Source organism: Kogia breviceps, chromosome 13 (genome assembly GCF_026419965.1).
Source record: "Kogia breviceps isolate mKogBre1 chromosome 13, mKogBre1 haplotype 1, whole genome shotgun sequence".
In the NCBI taxonomy this organism is placed as follows: Eukaryota; Metazoa; Chordata; class Mammalia; order Artiodactyla; family Physeteridae; genus Kogia; species Kogia breviceps.
In genome coordinates, this window is record NC_081322.1 from 42,209,551 (window position 1) to 42,234,626 (window position 25,076).

The 25,076-nt window shown below is 37.5% G+C and overlaps 2 protein-coding genes across 5 annotated transcripts in view; one reads left to right on the plus strand and one right to left on the minus strand.

Annotated features, from left to right (window-relative positions):
- CDK19 (cyclin dependent kinase 19) overlaps positions 1–25,076 on the minus strand; it is a 182,709-nt gene that overhangs the window by 27,380 nt on the left and 130,253 nt on the right. For all 4 annotated transcript variants that reach the window (XR_010836256.1, XM_059083624.2, XM_067011657.1 and 1 more), the window contains exons 3-4: positions 24,553–24,663; positions 22,731–22,871 (exon numbers count right to left, since the gene is read on the minus strand). Coding sequence is in view for 3 of the 4 variants with exons in the window: in XM_059083624.2 (XP_058939607.1) it covers positions 22,731–22,871; positions 24,553–24,663 (252 nt within the window). In the remaining variant the exon portion in view is untranslated. The remainder of the gene's footprint in view (positions 1–22,730; positions 22,872–24,552; positions 24,664–25,076) is intronic.
- Positions 9,950–10,432, plus strand: LOC131768055 (proteasome maturation protein-like). The gene is given in 1 exon segment (XM_059083645.2): positions 9,950–10,432. A coding segment is annotated over 1 exon segment (450 nt). The 3' UTR covers positions 10,400–10,432.

Below are 25,076 nucleotides of genomic sequence, written 5' to 3' on the forward strand. Positions count from 1 at the left end.
ATTCTTCTCAGTGAATATCAGGATAGTCTTTAGGAAGGAGATGACTTTAGATGAATTTAAGAATGACTAAGATTTTGATAAGCATAAACAGAAGAATGACTTTTCAGGCTTAGAGGACCCTAAAAGTAAGAGCCTGGTCACAAAGAAAACCCACGGATATGACATACTGGGAGAGCCTACAAGTATTTTGATTATGACTAGAGCATAGAATGCTCAGTGTAGAAATAAGGCTAGGAACTATGTTGGAAATTAAATGTCACATTAAAGAAACTACAATTTATGCTATAGGCTAAGCCGAGACAAGACAGTGAGATAATCAGATCTATATTTAGGAAAAAACTCTGGTAGCACTGTGAAGGATGAACTGAGAAGGAAAGATGGACCACAAAGTAGAGACAGAGACCAGCTGGAAGTGGGCTACAATAGTCAAGGGAAAAGTAAGGGGTCCCTAACTTGTGACAGTGGTCATGGAGCAACATATAAGAGCATTTCAAGGTAAAAGTTCAAGATTTGGCATTGCTTTTTTGCACCGCCTTCACTACCCTCCATAGTCATTCAACAAATATTGATTGAGTACCTAGCAGTGATTTAGACGCTAGAGATACCGTAGTAAACAAAACCAGGCAAGATCCTTGACCTCATGGAGATTATGTTCTAGTGGGAAGAGAAGGGCAATAAATAACAAATGTACAGTACATCAGTATTGATAAGTACTGTGGATAAAAATTATATAAGGAGAACACAAAGAGATTTCCGCATCTGATATTATGGCTGAGTAGGTGCTCTAGGAGACCCTGCCATTACAGAACAACAATATATATGCTGCCTAAGAAACATTCCTTGAAGGATCCTTGATCTCACAAGAGATAAGCCAGGGGTCCCCAACCCCCAGGCCGCAGACCAGTACCAGTCCGGCTGCTCAGCAGGAGTTGAGCGGCGGGCAAGTGAACGAAGCTTCATCTGCCGCTCCCCATCGATCCCCATCGCTCGCATTACCGCCTGCACCATCCTCCCCACCCCAGTCCGTGGAAAAACTGTCTTCCACGAAACTGGTCCCTGGTGCCAAAAAGTCTGGGGAACCACTGAGATAAGGGATATCTACAACAACCCCAGCCCCACCCCCAAATAAGGGCTGGAGAAGGAAGGAAAGGCAGGATGGACCTGGGAGCAGATGCCAGTAACACACTTCACTGGGGACACTGAAGCCTGGACCACCAGCAAGGTGAAGAAACTGAGCCTGTTGAGCCTGTTCCCTGACAATCAGTCAAGACTCCCATGGGGACTAAAGTAAACCAGGAGGAGCAAAAGGAAACGCTCTCTGTAGGAAAAACTTCCTAACTTAGGCCTAAGGACTAAAACAGTACATTTTCCTGCTAAAAGCATACTTTAATCCATTCACGTACTATTTACAAGAGATCCATCTAAGTGGAAGGACCATAAAAGCTGAAAGTAAAAGGCTATTAAAAGATACAGCAGGCAAACTGCTAAAAGAATCAACTATAGTAATGTCAGACAAAATAGCTTTTAAGACAAAAGCATTATTAGGAGTAGAGATGGTCACCATGTAATGATACAAGATTCAATTCACCAGGAAGAGAGAACACTCCTAAAACTCATTATGTACTTGAAATATATATGTATATATATATATAATTTCAGGGAGGGAAAAGACCAAGGATAACAAACTTTTCTCAATAATTGATATGTCAAGCAGACAAAAGATTAGTAAGATACAGACCATCCAAAGGACACAATTAACAAAGTTGATCTAACAGGCATATACACAACTTTTTACCCAATAATTAGAGAATCCACATTTTTTTTTCAAGCATACATGGAACATTTACAAATGTTGTTAGTGTACTAGCAGGTCTCAAGAAATTTCAAGGAATTGTTATCAAACAGACTATGTTCTCTGATCACAATGAAATTAAGTTAAAAGTCAGTTACAGGGACTTCCCTGGTGGTACAGTGGTTAATAATCAGCCTGCCAATGCAGGGGACACAGGTTCGATCCATGGTCCGGGAAGATCCCACTTGCCGTGGAGCAACTAAGTCTGTGCGCCACAACTGCTGAGCCTGCGCTCTGCAACTACTGAAGCCTGTGTGCCGCAACTACTGAGCCCACGTGCTGCAACTAGTGAAACTCACACGCCTAGAGCCCATGATCCACAAGAGAAGCCACAACAATGAAAAGCCCACACTCGTCACAACTAGAGAAAGCCCACGCACAGCAATGAAGACCCAATGCAGCCAAAAATTTTTTAAAAAGTCAATTACAAAAGTATAAATCTAAAACTCCATATATTTGGAAATGTAAAAATACCTCTAAATTATTCAAAGGTAAAAGGAGAAAGTATGAAGAAATTTAAAATACTCAGAAATGGAATAATGAAAGTACGACCTATCAAACCTGTGGAACTTACAAGGGAAATGTATAGCCCTAAATATTTACATTAGAAAGAAAGGCTGAAAATAATTATGTGCCTAAGTTAAGAAGTTAACACAAAACAAAACAAAATTCAACAGACTAAAACAAAAGAAAGTAGAAGTATAAAGATAAAGGTAAGGGCAGGAATTTATGAACAAGAGAGGATTTATGAAGCCTTTAGGACAACTACATCAAAAGGAGAGAAGGTGCAGATAGACGATATTACAAATTTAAAAAAGGAACATAACTATAGATTCAGTGGAGGTTAGAAAGATAAAAGAACCCTATTAAAACACTATATCTCTTAATTTTAAAATATATACAAAATAGGCAAATTCAAGAAACTGTAACCTACAAATTGACTCAAAATGAATTAGAAAACCTGAAGAAACCAAGAAGTAGTAAATAAATTAAAACTGTACTTAAAAATCTTGCTACCAAAGGGTAAGCTGGGACGAAGTGAGTGAGTGGTATGGACCAAATGTAAAACAGACAGCTAGTGGGAAGCAGCTGCATAGCACAGGGAGATCAGCTCGGTGCTTTGTGACCACCTAGAGGGGTGGGATAGGGAGGTTGGGAGGGAGACGCAAGAGGGAGGAGATATGGTGATATGTATAGCTGATTCACTTTGTTATAAAGCAGAAACTAACACACCATTGTAAAGCAATTATACTCCAATAAAGATGTTAAAAAAAAACCTTGCTACCAAGAAAACAGATGATCACAGAGGCAAAGTTCTCCTAATTTTCAATGAACAGATTGTTTCAATTTTATTCAAACAGTTTCAGAGAATAGAAGAAGAGGGAATACTCCCAACACATTCTAGAAAGCCAGTATAACCTTGATAGCAAAACCAAACAAAATATAAGAAAGAAAAACTTCAGGCCAACTCCACTCAAAAATATTAAACAAAATAGTAATAAGCCAAGTCCAGAAAAAGTGACTTAATATAAGAAAATCTGTATAAGTCCATCACCACAGTGACAGATTAAAGAAGAAAGATGATTTAATTATCTTGATAGAGGCTGAAAAAGCAGCTCATAAAATTTAACACCCAGTCATGATAAAAACTCTCAGATTAGAAAATCTCCATTTTTCAACCACCAATGCAATACTTACTTCAAGCAAGGATAATCAATGTAAGCTAAAATATTAAATGAATGGTTTTGGAGATCAGGACGGTCAAATAGTCTCAAAGTACCATCCAATAGGTAAGGGGAAAGGTGCCTTTGCAATGAAGAAATCTGGCAGACACCAACTTAACCAAAAGATCAAACCTAACATCAGTAAAAATGGAACAGATCAACTTTATGTGCCTTTGGATACGCTCTGATTGGGATGCAGCCCCACCTGTATTACACCTGCCAAAAACCATGAAATTGAATCTAATCATGAGGAAGCATTCAGACAAATCCAAATCCTCAGGCATTCTTCAAAGCCACTGGTCTAGATTCTTCAAAAGGTCAATGTCATAAAAGACCAAAAGAGAAGGGGCTACTGCTCTAAATTAAATAAGATTTAAAAGACATGAAAAAGTAAATGCAATGCTGGACCATTGACTGAATACTAAAAAAAAAGCTATAAAAGTCATTGTTAGGACAATCATGGAAATTTGAACATATGTTATATATTAGGTAAAACTATGGTACCTTTGTTAAATGTCCTGAGTGTGATCATTATAATGTGGCTATGTTGAACAGTGCCCTTTTTCTGAAAAGAGAAAGAGAAAGAAAGCAAACATGGCAAAAGATGCTAATAATTAGAGAATCTATGTGAAGAGAATATGGGTATTTATTGTACTGTTTTTTTCCAATGATTGGTTTAGTATTTTTCAAAATAAAATAGTAGGCAAAATGCTATTTTAAAGGAAAGAAATCTAAAACAAAGAAACTCTCAGCAAGTTAGACTAGAAAAAACTTCCTTAACCTGATAATGGGTATGTATCAAAAACTAAGAAAGAAACATTGAAATCATTCCCTTTAAAATCAGGAATAATGTAAGAATACCCACTATTAACACTTCTAAAATCAACACTGTACTATAAGTCTAGTACTATAAAACTATAATTAAAGACATATGCATTAGAAAGGCAGAAATTAAACTACTGTTATTTTCAGACAATTATCTACATAGAAAGCCCGAAGTATTTACAGGCAAATTATTAGCAAAAGTAAGAGTTTAGAACGTCTGGCTACTTGAACAATATGAACAAGTCAACTGTATTTCTGTATATCAGAAAAAAAAAGCTAGGAAATATAATTTTTCAAAGGCAGCATTTCTATAGCAACAACAACAAAAAAGTATAAGGTGCCTAGGAATAAATATATCAAAAGATTTATAAGATTTTTATACAGAACACCTTGAAACCTTGTTTTAAATGATATTATGAAGTTCTAAATAAATTAAGAGCTCATGTTAATAGATAAGAAGACTCAATATAGTAAAGACATCAATTCTCCCAATACTTCTCTGTATATTCAATGCAATTTCAATCAAAATTCCATCAGAGTTTCGTTGTGGAACTTGAAAAGCTGATTTTAAAATGTATGTGAAAGAGCAAAGAGCTAAGAATAGCCAAGATATTCACAAAGTGTTAGGGGTAGGGGATGAGAAGAGGAATCTGGCTCAAAACATTATATCAAGATTTATTTTAAAGCTACAGTGATTAAACAGTGTGGTTCTAGTACAGGGACAGACAAACTGATCAATGAGAGAGAATGGAGAACCCAGATGGAACCAAAATACTGAGAGAGAACTTCAGATCAGTGGAGAAAGGAAGAACTAATCAATAAATGGTGCTGGCACAACAGGTTATCCAAATGGGAAAAAAAATAAGTAAAATGAATCCTCACCTCATATTATATAAACAACAATTTCAGGAGTTAAACGTGAAAAGCAAAACTTTAAAACTTTGGAGGAAAAAAAAAATTGGAGAATATCTTTCTGAGGTGAGGAAGAAATTTCTTAAACAAGATACAAAGAATAACCATAAGAGAAAAGACTGATAAATTTGTCTATTAAAACAACTTCCAATCATCAAAGAGAAGGAAAATAAAAAGACAAAGCACAAACAGGCAGAAGTATTTGCAACACTTATCAGTAACAAAGGTTTAGTACCCAGAATAAAGAAGTCCTACAAATCAATATGAAAAACAAGCTAACAGAAAAATGGAGAAAATGTCCGAACAGGGATTTAACAAAAAGAAGAAAATGTTTAACCACTAAGCATATAAAAAGATGCTATACCTCATCAATAATGGGGAAAATGCAAATTAAAATCACAGTGAAATACCATTTTACACCTAGTAGATTGGTTAAAAATTAAGAACAGTTGAGTAGGAAGTAGGTCAGGGGAACTCCAATACACTGCTGGTGGGAGAATAAATTGGTACAACTTCTTTGGAAAACAACTTGGCATCATCTTGCAAAACTGAACAATTGCATACCCTTTGACTCAGTAATTCCATTTTTAGAAACACCAAAGAATGTTCATAGCAGCGCAGTTTGTAATAAAAAAAAAAAATCTGGACGCAACCCAAATTTCTAGCCAATAGGAAAATGGAGAAATTAATTGTGGTAGAGTCACACAATGAATTTTAAAACAGCAGTGAAAATCACTGAATTACAAATAAAAGTAAAAAATGTTCAGATCTTGGAAGCGTTATGTTGAGAGAAAAAAAGCAAGTTTTAGAAGACTATATACAGCAGGATGCCATTTTCGTAAAACTTAAAACTGAGCAAAGCTAAAAAATGTTCTGTTCAGGCATATATACAAATGTGATAAACCTATTTTTTAAAAGGAGTGAATAATAGGTTCAAAATTCAGGATATTTGTTACCTCTTGGGAGGAGGCAAGAGGACAGGATGAGGAGAAAAACATAAATAGAAGCAAGCTATTGGTAATATTCCAGTTATTGACTTAAGTGATAGGCTCTTGACTGTTATGCTTTGTAAGATAATATATAAAGCAAGGAATGGGGATAGGTACTGTTGAGAGTGGGTTGGCAGGGTGTTATTTCCAACATTAAGCGTAATTTTAAATTACTTACATAATGCCTCTTTGAGAAGGTAACATCTGGGATAAGACCTGAAGAAAGTGCAGTAATAAGGGAAGAGCAACTTGAAAGGCTTGAGGCACAGGTAAAGCAGAGACACGCTAAGGAGAACAGTGGGCATCGGGGAGAACAGAGTGATAAGGCACTGATGATTCTAAAGAGAAGGAAACCCTAGGTAGGGCTTGCTTGCTGTTTGCAGTGGTTCTGCTTTTGGCACAAGTCATTTGGGTAGCAGAACTGGATGGGTTCTTGAGCACTGTCTAGCCTGTGCTCTGAGAGTTGATGAGGGCTGCCACGAGATCTGCAGCAGAGCAAGATCATGGTGTTCGGAGCAGTGAGGAAAAACCTTGGTGAGCTGGCAGGCTGACTCACTGGAGAAAGAGCAAGGAGGTCAGTGCAGCTGCAGTCAAAGTCAACGTGAGAGGAGGGCAGTTAGCCCGGGGGCAGCAGAGGAGGGGTGGGGCAAAGGTTAGGGAGGGGTGCCAGTCAGACAGAATGACGTGGGGACTCAGAAAGACTAGGTTTTTCATGACTAGAATTAGCATTGTTTTGTTATATTATCCATCTTACTCATAATTTTTACAAATTGCATAATTTATTATATATATATCCTGCCCAATCTCTGATAGCAGGGTTTGGAGAGATTATCATTTTCTACTACATTATATATTTCCATAATGTTTGATTTTGTATATTTTGGTATTGTTTACAATTAGATAAATGCTATTTTTAAAATATAAGAAAAAAATAATGCTGAGAGGAATAAAAGGTAGAAGAACAAGAGCCAATGAAAGAACTGGTGAAAGAGCATCCAAGGTAAGAAAACAGTCAGCATAGGGTTCTAGAAGCTAACAGTTTAAAAAGGAAGCGGTAGCCTTCAGGTGCAACAGAATGAAAGCTGAGAAGAGGCAACTTTGGGACAATTAGAAGGTCATCGGTGACTCCGAAAAAATAATTTCTGTGCATTTACAGAAGCTAGACACAGTAAATGAGACCCAAATAAGTGGAAAAAAGGTAAAGGCAGATTTAGAGTACATTTTTCAAGGCCTTAGTGAGAATGGGAATCTCTGGGATATAACAATTTTTTTAATTGTAAAATCATCAAATAAACCATTTTATGTACCATTTGTTTCACTGTTCACAATTCCTAAATTTTGGATTTAGGAATTAAATCCTTTTAAAATAAAGATATAAGATAAAAACACAAAGTATGATATAAGGGAACAAAAATTGCTTCATATAAGAAATGAAAATAGATTATGAGCTGCTGAATGGGAGAAAAGCAGGAAGTTCATCTTGGATCACTGTTAGCTCTTACTAGAAGTTCCTCAGTCACACTATATGGAAAAAGAGAATATGAATATGAGCACCACAATGGAATGAGGAGAGAGAGAGAGAGAGAGAGAGAGAGAGAGAGAGAGAGAGAGAGAGAAAGAGGATCTAGCTAGTTCTGAAGTCAGTAGAGAATACCTTTGACATGATCTACTTGAAGCCCATGGAAGCTCTAAGCGTAGGGCCTGAGATGAGGGCAGAGGTGGTGACATGGTTTAGGGGAGCAGCGACTGTGAGCTCTTCTGTACAGTCTGAGAAAGGAACCCAGAGCTTGGGCAGTATCCATAGAGAAGGGTTCCTGTAGTCAAGTAAAAATCTAGAATCACAGAGGGAATCATTTTTTAATGCACACCTCTTAACTGGGATTATCTCTCCCCTTCAGGACAAGTGAATGTGTTATGGTCATAAGATACTTGATGTTTCAAAATAACAAGAATAACAACAAAATAAATAACATGATCACCATGAAAATGCATTTAACTTAGGGAACTATATTCAATATCCTGTAATAAATCATAATGGAAAATAAAATAAATTTTAAAAAATAAAATGCATTTAACTTTTCAAAGCATTTTCACATCGATTTTCTTCTCCTTAAGGGAAATACTCAAGGACCTACAGGGCTAGGGGCAAGTCTCAGAACAACTCCATATAACCCTCAAGATTCCACACTGAGTTGTGTTTACAGATATTATGCTGAATTTTCAAAAGACTAACTTTGATAGTGATTAATTAAGTGAAGGTATACGCTATTAAAAAAACAAAAGAGGGCTTCCCTGGTGGCACAGTGGTTGGGAGTCTGCCTGCCGATGCAGGGGACGCGGGTTCGTGCCCCGGTCCGGGAAGATCCCACATGCCACGGAGCGGCTGGGCCCGTGAGCCATGGCCACTGGGCCTGTGCGTCCGGAGCCTGTGCTCCGCGGCAGTGAGAAGACCGCGTACCGCAAAAAAAAAAACCAACAAAAAAAGGAAGCTGCAGCTCATGCACACACACACACACACACGCACACACACACACATACAAACCTAAAAGAATGAAAAACGGGTACCAAAATTGTTCTGACCTAGTTACATCCTAGTTAACACAGACCATGCTTTACTAAAACCCCTCTTCTTACTGTGAACACAAAATGCCAGCTGTGAAAGAAAGTGATACTGCTGGGTTTGCACACTTTAGTTACCATAGAAACAGTAGAAATGGCAGGAGTTGGATGTCTCATATTCAAGTTATCAGCAATAAAATTGGACAGACAAATCAAGGCTGCAGGGTTCGTTTTAGTTAAGTTGTACTTTAAAGGCAAAAGTCAGGGAATTAATGTGATAAACAGTATGGTTACTCAGAAATTATTCTTGAAATATCTGTATTTTAGCAGAATTTAGTTAATTCTTGAATGTACATTCATGATGTTTTGCATGTATTCTAGATTTGCTTTTTCCTTTTATAGAATCAATTTTTTTCACAGGGTTAAATTCATTTCAGTTAATTGGCACATCATAAATAGAACAGCCTAAAGATATACAATTATCCTACTACATTTGCTTTACACTTCCTACACCAGGACATTTGGAACAAAAATATGAAACCCACAAGATGACTCTCATCAGCCCCAGTAAAGAAGACAGAAAAACAAACACAACTGTCTACAATCCTGAATAATAGGAAAAAACCAATCAGATATCAACTGGACTAGTTTCTGAACAATGAACAGTGCTAGCCTAATATTAATGGCTACAGCTATTCTTTTCTTTAAATACAGAAGTAGCATGACTCTCATCACATTTGATACAGAAGTACATTCCCAGGAGAAAATTTTCAGTTTATGTTCCTTTCTTTACACTGTTCTCCATTGTTCACCTTGAACAAATAAGATTCTGTATTGTAACGAACAGGACAAAGAACTAAGAGTGAGAGACATGCTTTTTGTCTTAAGCACCATAGTCATTTGCTAGTAGCATCAGTCTATCATAATCTTACCTCTTAAATTAACTTCACTGACAGTAAAGGATTTAAAAATATAGAGAATCTGATGATTTTGACTGCAACCTCGTAAAGGGCAGGGAAGATATTTCTATCACCACTTTATGTATCTGCTGAAATCCAGGCATACAGCGTTTCATAAATATTTGTTGAATGGGTTCGCAGAGCAAGTTGAAGGTGAATGCCAGAGGACTTGGATCTCAGCTGAAGGACAGTATTCTAGTTACTGAACTTACAGCAAGTGGACCTTTTGAAAGTCATGATCTTCTTCGAAAAGGTTTTTCTTGTGTGAAAAATGAACTTTTGCCCAGTCATCCTCTTGAATTATCAGAAAAAAATTTCCAGCTCAACCAAGATAAAATGAACTTTTCCACACTGAGAAACATCCAGGGTCTATTTGCTCCACTAAAACTACAAATGGAATTCAAGGCAGTGCAGCAGGTTCAGCGTCTTCCATTTCTTCCCAGCTGAAACCTTTCACTGGATATCTTGAGGGGTAATGACGAGACTATTGGATTTGAAGATATTCTTAATGACCCGTCACAAAGTGAACTAATGGGAGAACCACATTTGATGGTTGAATATAAGCTCGGTTTACTGTAATGCAGTGTGCTGTTCATGGAAATAGAGGGGCTGCATCTTTATAGTCGTTTTTTACTATAATTTGATGTGCACAACATTAAAAGTACTGACACGTGAGAATTTTTGCCTAATAGTATCTGTGATCATTTGAAATTATTTGGGTCTTTGGTTTATGTGATAATTGAAAGCACTAAAGGGAGATGGTTTTAAAACTTCTCATTTATATTAAAACAATAGCTTTCTATGTCTTTAAAAAATGTTGCTAATTAATATCGTAAAACTATTCACAGGTTCCAACTCAGCCTATTTTCTAGTTATTCCATAAATTTACTTTTGAATAACGATTATCAGTATTTGAGTCTGCAGACTTCATAGTAGCATCTTTCAGAATAAACATCTGTTCAGTGGCAGCATTTCAAAGTAAGTACAAAATAAGAGTATTATATTTTACCTGCTTTCAGTATAGTCTATTAATACTCATAAGAATAACACTTGCTTTACTGATGCTACTTTAGACTTATAACTATATTCTGTGATTCTTTCAGGTTGAAAAGTATAAGTCCAGAGGGTTTGATTTTGGTTTTGTTTTTAAAGTGAAAAATTAAATAAAACAATCAGCAGATGTCAATTTAAAAAAATATTTGTTGAATGAATGAACAATTAAATGAATGAATGAAAATTGCCAATGCTCAGTATTCATCGTCCTTTGGTAGGCAAGTTCTCAATTTTGAAAGAAATTGTTAAGAAACCAGAGTAAGCACTTACCATGAAATATGCCAAGCTCACATCTGAACATAGATTTTTTAAAGTGCTAATTTTAATTCAGTCCAGGGTTTCAACAATCACTCATATGCCAATGACTCTGAAATCTATACCCCTAGGTCTCTAAAGTTTTATATATCTAGAGGTATGTCAACTGTATGCTGGCTATCTCCACAATCATCTCAAATTCAACTTGTTCAAACTGAATCTTCACTGCCTCTCTGACAGTATTGCCTTCTCAGTCACTCAATCAACAAAAGCAGAAGTCTGAACACCTGTCCTTTATTCCTAAAATCTAACCAATCCTCAGGCCTGATTTTCTTACCTCCTAAAGATTTATCTGCTACCTCGCCCCCCGCTCTATCTTGATTACCTCTGACCTGATTCAGGCCTTCATCATTTCTCAACCAGCTCATTACAACAGCCTGAGAAAAGCTGCTATCCCTGCACCCTCAAACCAATTCTCCACATCCCTGTCTCAGGAGTGTTTCTTTAGCAAAAACCTGACCAGCTCAGCTCTGACTGACCACAGGAAAAACCCATGATTCTAAACGTGACAATTAAGATCCACTGTAATCTGGTCCCTACTTCTTTCTTCTTCCTCTTCTTTCACTACTTCTGTGCTTTGCCCCAGTAATACCAAAGTGCTCACAGTTTCTTATCCCATTCCCTTATTCGTGCTGTCCCCTCTGCCTGGAATGCTCTCCCCACCCACGTCCCCCAAGTCATTCTTATAAATTTCTACTCATCCTTTCAGATTCAGCTCAGTGTGAGTCCTCCAAGAGAGCCCCATCCCAACTGGCTAGGTATGCTTCTGTGCTCTCAGTACCTTATGCATAGCTAATCCCTGAATATACTTTACAATTTCTCTTTTAAACCTTACTATTTTATGATTATCAATTTATGTGTATCTTCCCCACCACGCATTCATTAGGAAAGGGACTGTATTTTATCTATCCCTGTATTTCCAGTGCCCAGCATACTGTCTGGAACATCTTAGAAGGACAAAATATGTTTATAAAGCAAACCTTCTAAGTCTAAAAGCCAGTACTTCCCCCACAGAAATCCAGAAAAATGGACATTAGGTTCCATAGTTCTATTAGTGTCATACTTTAGGTGTATCGTGGGTTGATAGGCCTTTATATTCAGAGAACCTAACCACTAAAGTGCTCTTACTCAACGAAAATTCCTTCCCAGTTAGAAATTATGTATCAATAACTAGATGTATGCTGTCATAAAACGAGCAGTCTATAATACTAAATGCTGTGATTAATTTCATTTTACCTTAAAATGGTCTAGAGGTATCTGTAACGGGTACCTATGTTAATTAAACCTTGGTATTCATGGTAAACAGCTGCCAACCCAGCACTGCACAACAGTTAACAATGCACTTCTTTGTCTTTGCCTTTTAGGAGTGGTTACAGGCCTGAACAGCAGAGATAAGGTTTTCTTTTCTCTAACAAGAACCAATAAAAAGCAGCCTTTATAAAAAGCTTTATGCAAGACAAACACATGTATCTAGAAGGCAATTTACCTAACAAACTTCAAGGTCACCAACAGTATAATCAAGATATATTCCACATTGACAGCAAGGCCCAGGAAACAAGGCTACAAAGACATTCAGATGCTATCCTGTTCATTAACTAGTACAATCCATCTACAGAGAAGCAACACTGGTAGAAAGTAGTTTTCCATTTACATTTGTGACAGTCACATTCAAATCAAATAATTCATTCTTATTATGAGAAATTAAGAATGTCAGAGGTAGAAGTTATCACCCTGAGCCCTCTCATTTTACTCATGAAGAAACACAAAAAACCTATAACCTCAACTAAGTCCACTGTCTACAGTGGCAGACCCAGGCTTAGAACCTAAGTCTCTCAGAGATGCACTCCAGGCCAGGGTTATGAGAACAAAAGCACACCTGGCAAATAAACAATACTTAATTGACTTATAGTCCTCACCAATAGAAGACTTCTACCCAGATGTGTGCTTAGTTGAAAATATGATCACACAAAATAACCATCATAAATAATCTCCCAGTGAAACGAATCATCAGTCCTTAAATGCAAGATCCCCTCTTGATGAAGATACCATCATTCTCAGTAAGGGATCTTGAATCATCCTACAGTGTTGGTCAAATAGAATGCCTGTGGTAGCATGCACATTTGTCCTAATTCATCAATTTGTAATTAAAATGGGTATATTTTATTGTATATAAATTCTACTTCAATAAAATTAATTTAATAAAATAGTATGCCTGAACTGATTCTTCAGTTTTAAACATAGGCCTCAAAGTAGTGGGGCTCCTTCTGTAGGCCTTCACTCCTAACCAGTTTCTGCCATTGCTGGCACTGTGGAATATATCTTGACTATATTACCCTTTTAGGGACTATGAAGTAAACTTGGCAAATAGCCTTCTAGAAATGTGTTTGTTAGTACAGGCTCATAAAACTATACTAAAGTCAGGATCATCAAAAGAGCCCTGTCGCTGAGCTGAACCTTCAGAGGCCTCATAAGCCACTGTGAGTCAAACCACGTCCCCTTTGAAGTTGGCCCTCTTAGAAGTATGATTCTTACTTAGTGTGTATCACCTGCCTGTCAAACAGATGGTGGAACACTATGCTCTAACTCAAAGCAACAGATGTGCAGGACTCTGCTGCAAGCTCCGGTTACTGGGCTATGGGTATGGATGATGGAAAAACTGACATGCCAGTAAGAATCACAGCCCCGTATTTAGAAAACACCTCAATAATACCGTCTTACATTTGTAAGATGTGTGTCACAGTACCCAGAGCATTGTAAGAAACATTACCATACCTATCTTTACAAGGCCTTGTATAGAAGCAGTAGAAGCATCTGTACACAGATGACATGACTACCATCGTAGGCCTTCAGGCTGCCATCATGAGCAGCTGAGCCACAGACTGTGGAGGACCAGCTCTAAGGAACCAAAGGTCACCATCAAAAGGCCTAGTGTGATTCTTCAGCATGACAAGATCTGTAATTGTCCAAAATCACCTAAAATTGAAGGTTAGAAGATAACCAGGCCATACTTAAACTTTTTTCATTGTCAGCTCTGCATTCTGAAAGAAATTAGGGTGACTAAATCATATTAAAATAAATGCTGCTTTCTGTCACAATTTGTCAAGTGAAACATTAATAAATCAAATGAAAAATAATAGTCATTTGATTAGCATGGAATTGTTAGAATGAAAAGTTAAGTGAAACACTAATTTTGATCTCATTTAAGCCAGTTTTTTTAAACTTTTTAAAATATAAAATATTTAGCAATATTTAAATATAAACCAGATGAAACACGGCCTACTTTTTTTTTTTTAAACACCAAGAAGCATGTTTCACATATTTACAGTAGAGCTCTACTCTGTAAAGCGTAAATGGCTAGGAGGAGTATCAGGCTAAAGGAATTCTGGGGAAGCAAGTGGTTAAAAGAAAGGGCATCGCTGCACTGATGACGATATTCAGAAGAATGGACAGAAGCTTCTACAGAAAGGAAATCAGGAGGAATTCAGGAACTCTAGAGCTAAGACAATGGAATCAACAACAATATAAAGCACCTATCATTACTGCCACTTTACAAGTGAGTGAACTGAGGCTTAAGAAGCAAGATTAACTATCTTGGAAATAATTTTTATTTATTTATTATTTTTGGCTGTGTTGGGTTTTTGTTGCTGCACGTGGGCCTTCTCTAGTTGCGGCGAGCAGGGGCTACTCTTCGTTGCGGTGCGCCGGCTTCTCAATGCAGTGGCTTCTCATCGCGGAGCACAGGCTCTAGGTGCATGGGCTTCAGTAGCTGTAGCTCGTAGGCTCTAGAGTGCAGGCTCAGTAGTTGTAGCACACGGGCTTAGGTGCTCCGTGGCATGTGGGATCTTCCCGGACCAGGGCTCGAACCCGTGTCCCCTGCACTGGCAGGCGGATTCTTAACCACTGCACCACCAGAGAAGTCCAGAAATAATTTTTTTTTAAATCTAGGATCTCAAAGCTCCCATATCATAAGAACTAAGCAAGGCTAAAACTCTAAAACATTATTAAAATGCTTGCAAAATGCTGCCATGGTGGCTACAGTAAGATTTTAAGGGTTTCTTTGAAGTATAAACATTTGCCTTATCAGGCCCTGTTTAGCATAGACAAAATTAAAGACTTGATGCATCTCCTTGTCACACAAGTTATGAAGAGAAGCTGTGAGGCAAAGAGAGATTTCTAGACAATTCTCCAACAACCAAGCATTTATTTTAATCAAACTTTCACAAAGAAGAACAGCACAGCACTTTTTTTTCCAGCTGAGTAGAAAACAGAGGGCCATCTTTGATTTCATATATTGGATTTTCATACAGTGCTGTTCCTAAAAAGTCTTCAAATGCTCTTTTTGGCTAAAGGACTATATTTCATGCTGTCTTTTCACTGCTTGTCAGCTAGCTGTTACAACTCAGCAGCATTACCAACCTTGGAAAACAAAGGTTTTGCTATCATTTAAATTTTCCTTTGCATTTTTACTTTTGCTTTACACAAATGTGTGAAAAAGAAAAATAGAAATAAAAAAGTACTAATATTAGTGATAAGCATATGCCTCAGACTGCATAACAAAGAAAGAACCTCTAGGTATGTTCAAAGTGAAAAATCCTGGATCTCAATTGAACACACCCTCCACATTTAAGTGGATTAAACTTGTGGTTCAATTCAGGATGGGAAAGGAGGGAGGGAAGAGAAGAGGGGGGAAAAGTAAGGAACATATACCAAATGCTGGGACTAAATCACTGAACAATGTAAAAGGGAAGGAATAATTGGTACATTATAATGTTTTTTCACTCTCTAGCACTATCCCGAAACTCTTACTACACAAGCAACTTTTATACATGGAAAAAAATTATATATGAAAGGAGGGGACTTCCTGCATTTTCTTTACTATATTATAATTAAATAAAAAGGACAATAACAGGATCCAAACATCATTTAAAAGCCTCTCAGACTCTATGGTAGGCAGCTTCAGACACGGTTTCCAATCATCGCCACCCCCAGTATACACACTCTTACATAACTACTCCTCTTGAGTGTAGGCTATACCTAGTGACTTCTAATGAACAGAATACAGCAAAAGTAATGAGGCGTCACTTCCATGATTAACTTAAAGAAGACTGTGACTTCCATCTTGCTAACACACACGTTCTCTCTCTCTCTCGCCCTCATGTTTGCCACTCTGGTAAAGAAAACTGCCATGTTTTGAGATGCTCTATGGAGAGATCAATGTAACAAGGAACCAAGGAGGCCTCCACCCATCAGCCTGTGAGGAAATGAATCCTACAAATAACCACGTGAGTGAACTAGAAGTGGACTCTTCCCAATCAAAACTTGAGTTGACTGCAACCTTTTAAAGAGACTCTGAAACAGAGAATCCAGGTAAGCCACACCTAGATTCCTGACCCATAGAATCTGTGAGATGATAAATGTTGTTTAAAGATACTTAGGACTTGCTGATTAAAGAAAATGAAGCAACAGACATTATAGCTACAGAGAAATGTATAATAAATGACTCTGGGTGATTTTGGCATATTAACTGGCAAAACTACATAGTTTTGGTTTGGTGATATTTTTTTTTTCTTCCTTATGACACACCGTTTGTTCAGGCAGAATTTTTACTGGATTTTCAATAGCGCTGTAGGTTGTTTATGACATGTTGGCTATGTATATTTTACGTGTCTATTAATAACAAATTGCCCCCACATGTAGTATCTTTATTTTTTTTATTAATTAATTAATTGTTTATTTTTGGCTGTGTTGGGTTTTTGTTGCTGTGCACAGGCTTTCTCTAGTTGAGGTGAGCAGGGGCTACTCTTTGTTACAGTGGGCGGGCTCTCATTGTGGTGGATTCTCTTGTTGCAGAGCACAGGCTCTAGGTGTGCAGGCTTCAGTAGTTGTGGAACGCGGGCTCAGTAGTTGTGGCTCACGGGCTCTAGAGCACAGGCTCAGTAGTTGTGGCGCACAGGCTTAGCTGCTCTGAGACATGTGGGCTCTTCCCAGACCAGGGCTCTAACCTGTGTCCCCAGCATTGGCAGGCGGATTCTTAACCACTGCACCACCAGAGAAGCCCAAGAAGCTCATAATTTTGAAAAAAAGAGAAACTATATCTTGGCATTCTTCCAACCTACTAGAATAGTAATCCCATAAAAATGAATCATCCTGTATTTCATCTTCTTACTCTTAGCTATATCCTGCTGTAAAATTAAAATACATCTTTCCTCCCTTGGTGTTTACAAGTTCCAAATATTTATAAACTTATGTCTCTACTGTCTCTCTGCTAAGATGAATATATTTAGCTCCTTTTTTCCTTTCCTTTTAAAGCCAATTCCTCAATATAAGTCATCTTTTTGGTGACTTCATTTAAATTGTCTATTTCTGTATTAAATTCTAGGATCCAAATGACATAATTAAAATACTGTTCTAGATATGAAATCAATCACAATGAAAAACACCAACCTCACTGATGATGTAATGCTTCTTTGTGTGAGGTCCAAAACACTGGTTTTTATTTACTTTTTAAATTTGTTAGGTTATACTATTACTGCAAATTTATATTTACTCTAACACCTTTAATTGTATGGATTTTCTAGGTTTCTCATACCAAATTAAAATTTAGAGATGGTATGCACTCTGAAACAGTTGTGACTAAAGAATAGTGTAAAGCCAGATTCCCTATTGTAATAAGAAATGAAGGGCTTCCCTGGTGGCACAGTGGTTGAGAGTCCGCCTGCCAATGCAGGGCATGGGTTCGTGCCCCGGTCTGGGAAGATCCCACATGCGGCGGAGCGGCTGGGCCTGTGAGCCATGGCCGCTGAGCCTGCGCGTCCGGAGCCTGTGCTCCACAACGGGAGAGGCCACAAGAGTGAGAGGCCTGCGTACCACAAAAAAAAAAAAAAAACAAATGAAGCATTTAAAAACCCTACTCATTGACTAAAGCTGCAACTCTACTCTTCAGCACACATACAAAATAATAATTTTTCAAATGTCTCCAACATATCCCTTTTAACCATATTCATACTTGATATACCCTATCTTTCTGTATCTACCACTGAATATATCTATAAACATACAGTTTAAATCTTCTACTACTGAAAATACTTTGGCAAAACCATGACAATATGACCATATGGTCCAGATAGCAGGCCTCATGATCAGCAAAAGAATTGAGTAGGCTATCACAGACTACATTCCTACTGGTTTAAAGTTTCAAATCTTATTAGAGTTACTTAAGCAGTAGAGGCATGAAGGGAATGTATAGGTAAAATACAAACAAGTGTTATACTAGGTCAGAACCACCTTCAGAACACATCTTCAATATTGTGTCCATGCTAATACAGATGGCCAACAGACACATGAAAAGAGGTTCCACCTTCCCTGTTGGCACAGTGGTTAAGAATCCTCCAATGCAGGGGACACGGGTTCAAGCCCTGGTCCGGGAAGATCCCATGTGCCGCGGAGCAACTAAACCTGTGTGCCAAAACTACTGAGCCTGCACCCTAGAGCCCGCGAGCCACAACTACTGAGCCCGCACACCACAACTACTGAAGCCCACATGCCACAACTACTGAAGCCCGCACGCCTAGAGCCTGTGCTCCACAACAAGAGAAGCCACCACAATGAGAAGCCCACACACTGCAACAAAAAGTAGCCCCCGCTCGCCACAACTAGAGAAAGCCCACATGCAGCAACAAAGACCCAACACAGCCAAAAATTAATTAACTAATTAAGAAAAAAAGAGGCTCCACATCACTATCAGAGAAATGCAAATCAAAACTACAATGAGGTACCACCTCACACCAGTCAAAATGGCCATCATTAAAAAGTCTACAACTAACAAATGCTGGAGAGGGTGTGGAGGAAAGGGAACCCTCTTATACTGTTGATGGGAATGTAAGTTGGTGCAGCTACTATGGAAAACAGTATGGAGGTACCTTAAAAATTAATAATAGAGTTACCATATGATCCAGCAATCCCACTCCTGGGAATATATCCAGACAAAACCATAATTCAAAAAGATACATTCACCGTTACGTTCAAAGCAGCACTATTCACAACAGCCAAGATGTGGAAACCACCTAAATGTCCATCAACAGATGAATGGATAAAGATGTGGTACATATATACAATAGAATACTACTCAGCCATAAAAAAGAATGAAATAATGCCATTTGCAACAACACAGATGCAACTAGAGATTATCATACCAAGTGAAGCAAGTCAGAAAAAGAAAGAAAAATACCATATGATATCATTTATATGTGGAATCTAAAGTATGGCACAAATGAACCTATCTATGAAACAGAAACAGAATCACAGATATAGGGAACAGACTGGTGGTTGCCAAGGGGGAGGGGGTTGGGGGAGGGATGGAGTGGGAGGTTGAGGTTAGCAGATGTAAGCTATTATATATAGAATGGATAAACAACAAGGTCCTACTGTATAACACAGGGAACTATATTCAATATCCTATGAGAAACCATAACGGAAAAGAATATTTTTAAAAAGAGTGTGTGTGTGTGTGTGTGTGTGTGTGTGTGTGTGTGTGTATAAATAAATATAACTGAATCACTTCGCTGTACAGCAGAAGTTAACACAACGTTGTAAATCAACTATACTTCAATTAAAAACATATATATTGTGTCCATGCTATGGATGAAGTAATAATAATCAATGGTGGCTTCTTTAATGAGGAAAAATAATTTCATTTGGGGGAAAAAAAACTTCATTCTGTTGCTCACAAACTTTTAGCACTTAAAAACAAACAAACTCCCTAGCCTGATATTTAGGGCCTTCCTCCATCAGACTCCAACCCATATCTTCCTAGTCTTACTTCATACTACCCTAATTCAGCTTATCCATTTTTGAGCCAGACAGAACTACACACTCTTTCTGGGATAATTCAAGTGCTTTCTCGCCTCAGAAATGTTACATCCAACACTCCATTAGGTTACCCTCATCTCTCAAATCTCTATTTAAATTCTACTCATCCTTCAAAGTCCAGCTCAAATGGCACCTCTCTGAAGCTTGTCCTTATTCCCCCACTCAGAACCTCTTCTAACCCTGAATAGCATTTAGTCTGTACTTCTCACATTGCCATGTTCACATTCTCTCTCGTCTATTGTATAGTAAAATTGTTTGTGTACATGTCATTATTTATTCTCTCAGACTAAACTCCTGAGAAGGTCTTGATACAGTCATGTTTGTACTGTCCTCACCCTTTCATGCTTTGCACATATAAGGAAATAATAAAAATTTATTTGGGAAGTGTGCTGACTACATATGTTACCTGATCCAAAAACATTCCGTAGTAATTAATATTCTTACTAATATTCATTCACTAAGGAAATATTTACTCAGTACCTATTGTGTACTGGAGCAGTAGTGTACCAAAATGAGTCACAGACATCACTCTCTCAATAAGTTTATGGTCTAGAACATCTTCTAGACATCTATATAAATTACTATAGTACTAATAGGCAAATGCCAGAAGAGAAGTAAAGATGAAGTACAACAGCAGCCAACAAGGAGGAGAGATTATTTCTAAGTAATGATGGATATGAGGATAAGTTTTAACATTTGTGCAGGTCCTGAAAACAGGTAATATTGGAATACGTAGAGATGGGGTAAGGAGTTTTAGCAGGAGAAATAAAGGCCACTGGGGCAGGAACTCTCAGGAGGATCCAGGGAACAATGAATAGTTAAAACAGTACAGTGTAAGTAAAAGATTACAGGGATACAGAAGAAAATTTTTAAAGGCAGTTGGAGCTATACCTGAGAAGACCTCAAAAGCCAAAAAAGGAACTATAGCTTTAGTCTGTAAGCAATGAGGAACTGTTTCAAAGTTCTTAAGCAGGGGCTGAGTAATTATTCAGAAGATCTAAAGTGGACTGGAAGGGAAAGAGATTGTTGATAAGGAGACAAATTAAGAGGCTAGCACCATACTACAAGAAAAAGATAATAGGGCTTCCCTGGTGGCGCAGTGGTTGAGAATCCGCCTGCCGATGCAGGAGACACGGGTTCGTGCCCTGGTCCGGGAAGATCCCACATGCCGCAGAGCAACTAATCCCGTGAGCCATGGCCGCTAGGCCTGCGTGTCCGGAGCCTGTGCTCCGCAACGGGAGAGGCCACAACAGTGAGAGGCCCGCATACCGCAAAAAAAAAAAAAAAAAAAAAAAGATAATAAAGGCCTGAACTAGGAATGAGGCACAGATGAATGGAAGAGATATTTTAGAGGTGAAACTAACATGTACTCAAGAATCATTTTAAAACATGTTGATTTACGGGTAATAGTAACGTGGATAAGTGGAAGGCTTTGAGAACCTTAGTTTAAAATTATGAGGTGAAATGCTTCTACTGAAATGGTAAGTGCATCTTTGTGGTCCCTGTCATTTGGCCCCAATGTAACTTCAATGCCACATCAAGAGATACTCAAGCCAGAAGACTAGGCCTGACTGACAAGGTAGCAAGGGGTACTATCTAGATCCCCTTATGTGTTCATTCCTTTCAATAATAAATACTTCTCCTCAATTAAAAAAATTGAGTCGACCTAGATCTATCCCTACTATATCCCTAGAATCTGCAAAAGCCTAAGCAAAATAAAACTTGCAACTATAAACTCAGTGGTATTACAGCTATTAAGTACCCATATTTCTTAAGAACAAAAAATCTCATCAACATAAACTAAAATGATAACAATGAAAAAATGAATAAAATAACTTGACATTAATAAATGTTTGTTATATGTGTACTGAGTAAAAAAGTAAAATCAAACATCAAACATTTGAATTATGGATAATATGCCTCGTAAGTATTGATATATTTCCCCTGTTAGATTTACTTATTTACTTATTGTTAATACTAATAACATTCTATTTAATGTATGCAGTGTCATTATTTCAGTTTAGCTTTGAAAACAATGTGAACTCAGTCTTTAATTATTAAAGTGTTTACTAATGGTGAGCAAAATTACGAAAAACAAAATGGATCAAAAGGTACTTGTCGGGGCTTCCCTGGTGGCATAGTGGTTGAGAGTCCACCTGCCGATGCAGGGGACACGGGTTTGTGTCCCGGTCCGGGAGGATCTCACATGCCGCGGAGCGGCTGGGCCCATGAGCCATGGCTGCTGAGCCTGCGCGTCCGGAGCCTGTGCTCCACAACGGGAGAGGCCACAACCATGAGAAGCCCACGTACCGGAAAAAAATAAATAAATAAAAGGTACTTGTTTCTCATATGGCCATCCCATTAAGATTATGTTCATCGTAAATCAACTATACTCCAGTAAAAATTTTTTAAAAAAAGATTATGCCAATCATTTGTTGAAAATCACAATGACATTTTATAGCTGTGCATAAATGTAAGGGAAGAAAATACACCAAAAGTTAATAATGGTAATCTTTTGATCATAGGCTTATGGCGATTTTTATTTCCTTCTTTTTTGCTTATGTGCATTTTCAAATTTTTCTATATTCATGTTCATCGTAACTGTACCAAGAAGAAAAGATATTTTTGAAAAGGGAAAGACACATATTGAGCGATTTAAAAGAAACATACTTACCAGATCTCTGTGAAGCACCCAGTTTGCATGGAGGTAATGGATACCATCAAGAATCTGGTAAAGTAATGATTTAACCATAGATCTTGGCAACTGCATGGGCTTTTTATTTGCTTTTGATGCACGATGAAACTTAATAATATGCTAAAAATTAAAATATATATATTATAATAACATAGTCTTTGCCTGTGTCAATAAAACACAATCAAGGCTGCAATAAATTCTCTACATTTTAAGATTACTTATTAAAGGCCAATAATGACACAAAGAAAAATAATTTGAAGAATAAGATCAAACCAAAACAGAATCTATATTGAGGGTAAATATGACAGTATTAATGTGGTTATAATGACTAGATTTACTGAAACCATTAAGATTTTCATTAAATAAAACCAAGAAGTAAAAAGGGTTGGTATTTTAAAACCTGCCTAAAAAATAGTATTAGTTGTGTGGTTGAGAGTCCGCCTGCCGATGCAGGGAACACGGGTTCGTGCCCCGGTCCGGGAAGATCCCACATGCCGCGGAGCGGCTGGGCCCGTGAGCCATGGCTGCTGAGCCTGCACGTCCGGAGCCTGTGCTCCGCAAAGGGAGAGGCCACAGCAGTGAGAGGCCCGCGTACCGCAAAAAAAAAAAAAAAAAAAAAAGAAAATAGTATTAGTTGTATTCTCTACTGACAGAAAGAGTAAACAAAAGGAAAAAAACCCTGTAAATCTTTCCTATTCTATAAAAAGTTAGTGCATCTGGGTAACATCACTGGCTATATGTATTATTAGAATTATTGGAAAGTTCAGCTTCTTTGGCACATAATGAAATTAGGATATATTCTTAGTAGTCAATATTAAATAGCAAATCACTACTAGAAAGGAGCAGGGAGAGAAAAAAGGAGAATTCAGTCCCATTGAAATAAATACAACCAGATCATCATATTCAAATTTTTATGTACACGTTACACTGTGGGTTATAAAAACTTTGCAATGAAGGGGAAGAAATTCTACCTGCGCCCACTCCTCACATCCACCTCCATCTCCACTCCACCCTTGTCCAAAACATGCCAAAATGGGTACTAAATATCCATGGCAGAGGAGATTCTTGTCAATATCTGCTATAAGAGCATAAACTGAAATCTCCTTCAAGACCTGTGAGTTTGCTGAAGTTATTCCTAAAAAGATTTACAATTTTTATAGATGACAAACCACGCTATATTGAATCAAAATTTAATTATCCAAAATTTGAACTTACTGACAAACTGGAATTTTTTTACTTTTGGCAACTCCTGGGATAAAATGTTTAAATGCCCTGATTCCTAACTTTAAACATTTGGAATTAAAAATTTTGGCTTCTTTTATATATTGATAAAAACAACCCTAATATTTGCAAAACCGTAGGTATTCTTCCATTTGGTGGAGTCCATTTTAAATGGCAAAATGCTTGCAAGATTGACCTTAATTTAGAGAGAGAAACTATTCACAAGAACATAACTGGTTAAATTTGAACTACTGTGTGGACCACAAAAGAAAGCAATTTTCACTACACATATTAGTAAACTGCCATTAATTACTTGCATAAAATTACAATGTCCCACTCAGTAAGAGTTTTTTGAAGTGAAATTTCTGAATGTTACAAATACTATCTTCTCAGTAAAATAGGATGTTAATGTTTATTGCTCTAATTCTTTTAAATCAAAATTTATATTTAGTATATTTATTTTGAACTATGGTCAACAGAGCAAGTTTTCCTTTCTGTGCATTAGCAGTATGGAGCACATACATTTATTTCTTCATACCTATATAAAATTACCCTAAAAATAAAGTGAGTTTAGACTTACCCATAAATCATGCTCGGCATAATCAAACAGCAGCCACACCTTCCTGTCACTGTGAGAAAGGAACACCTTCTGCAGGGCGATCACATTAGGGTGCTTCAATTCTCGCAAAAGCTGAAAGCAAGAGGAAGAGAGGGGTCACTATCCTGTTAGCAAGAGGAGGGGGGGATGATGCACTTCCCATAACTTCAAAATGAAATTTTTGAAAATTTAGACAATCCAGATAAGCAACATTAAACACACGCACACACATGCACACCCAAATACCGCTACTCAGAGATAAGCTTTGTTAACATCTTGGTGCATTTCTTTCCAATCCTTTTTCTATGTGTATGTGTGTGTTCTTAAAATGGGATCCTTTTACATGGTAAAATGTAAAATAGTAAAAGCAAAAGTAATATCGTATTGCTAAATAATTAAATATATTTTACAAGTGCTTTTTTTTTTTTTTAACTAGAGGAAAAACTTCTTGGGAAGCAGAAATACTGTTTGTATCCACTCCAGCACAGTATGTGTTCAATAAATAT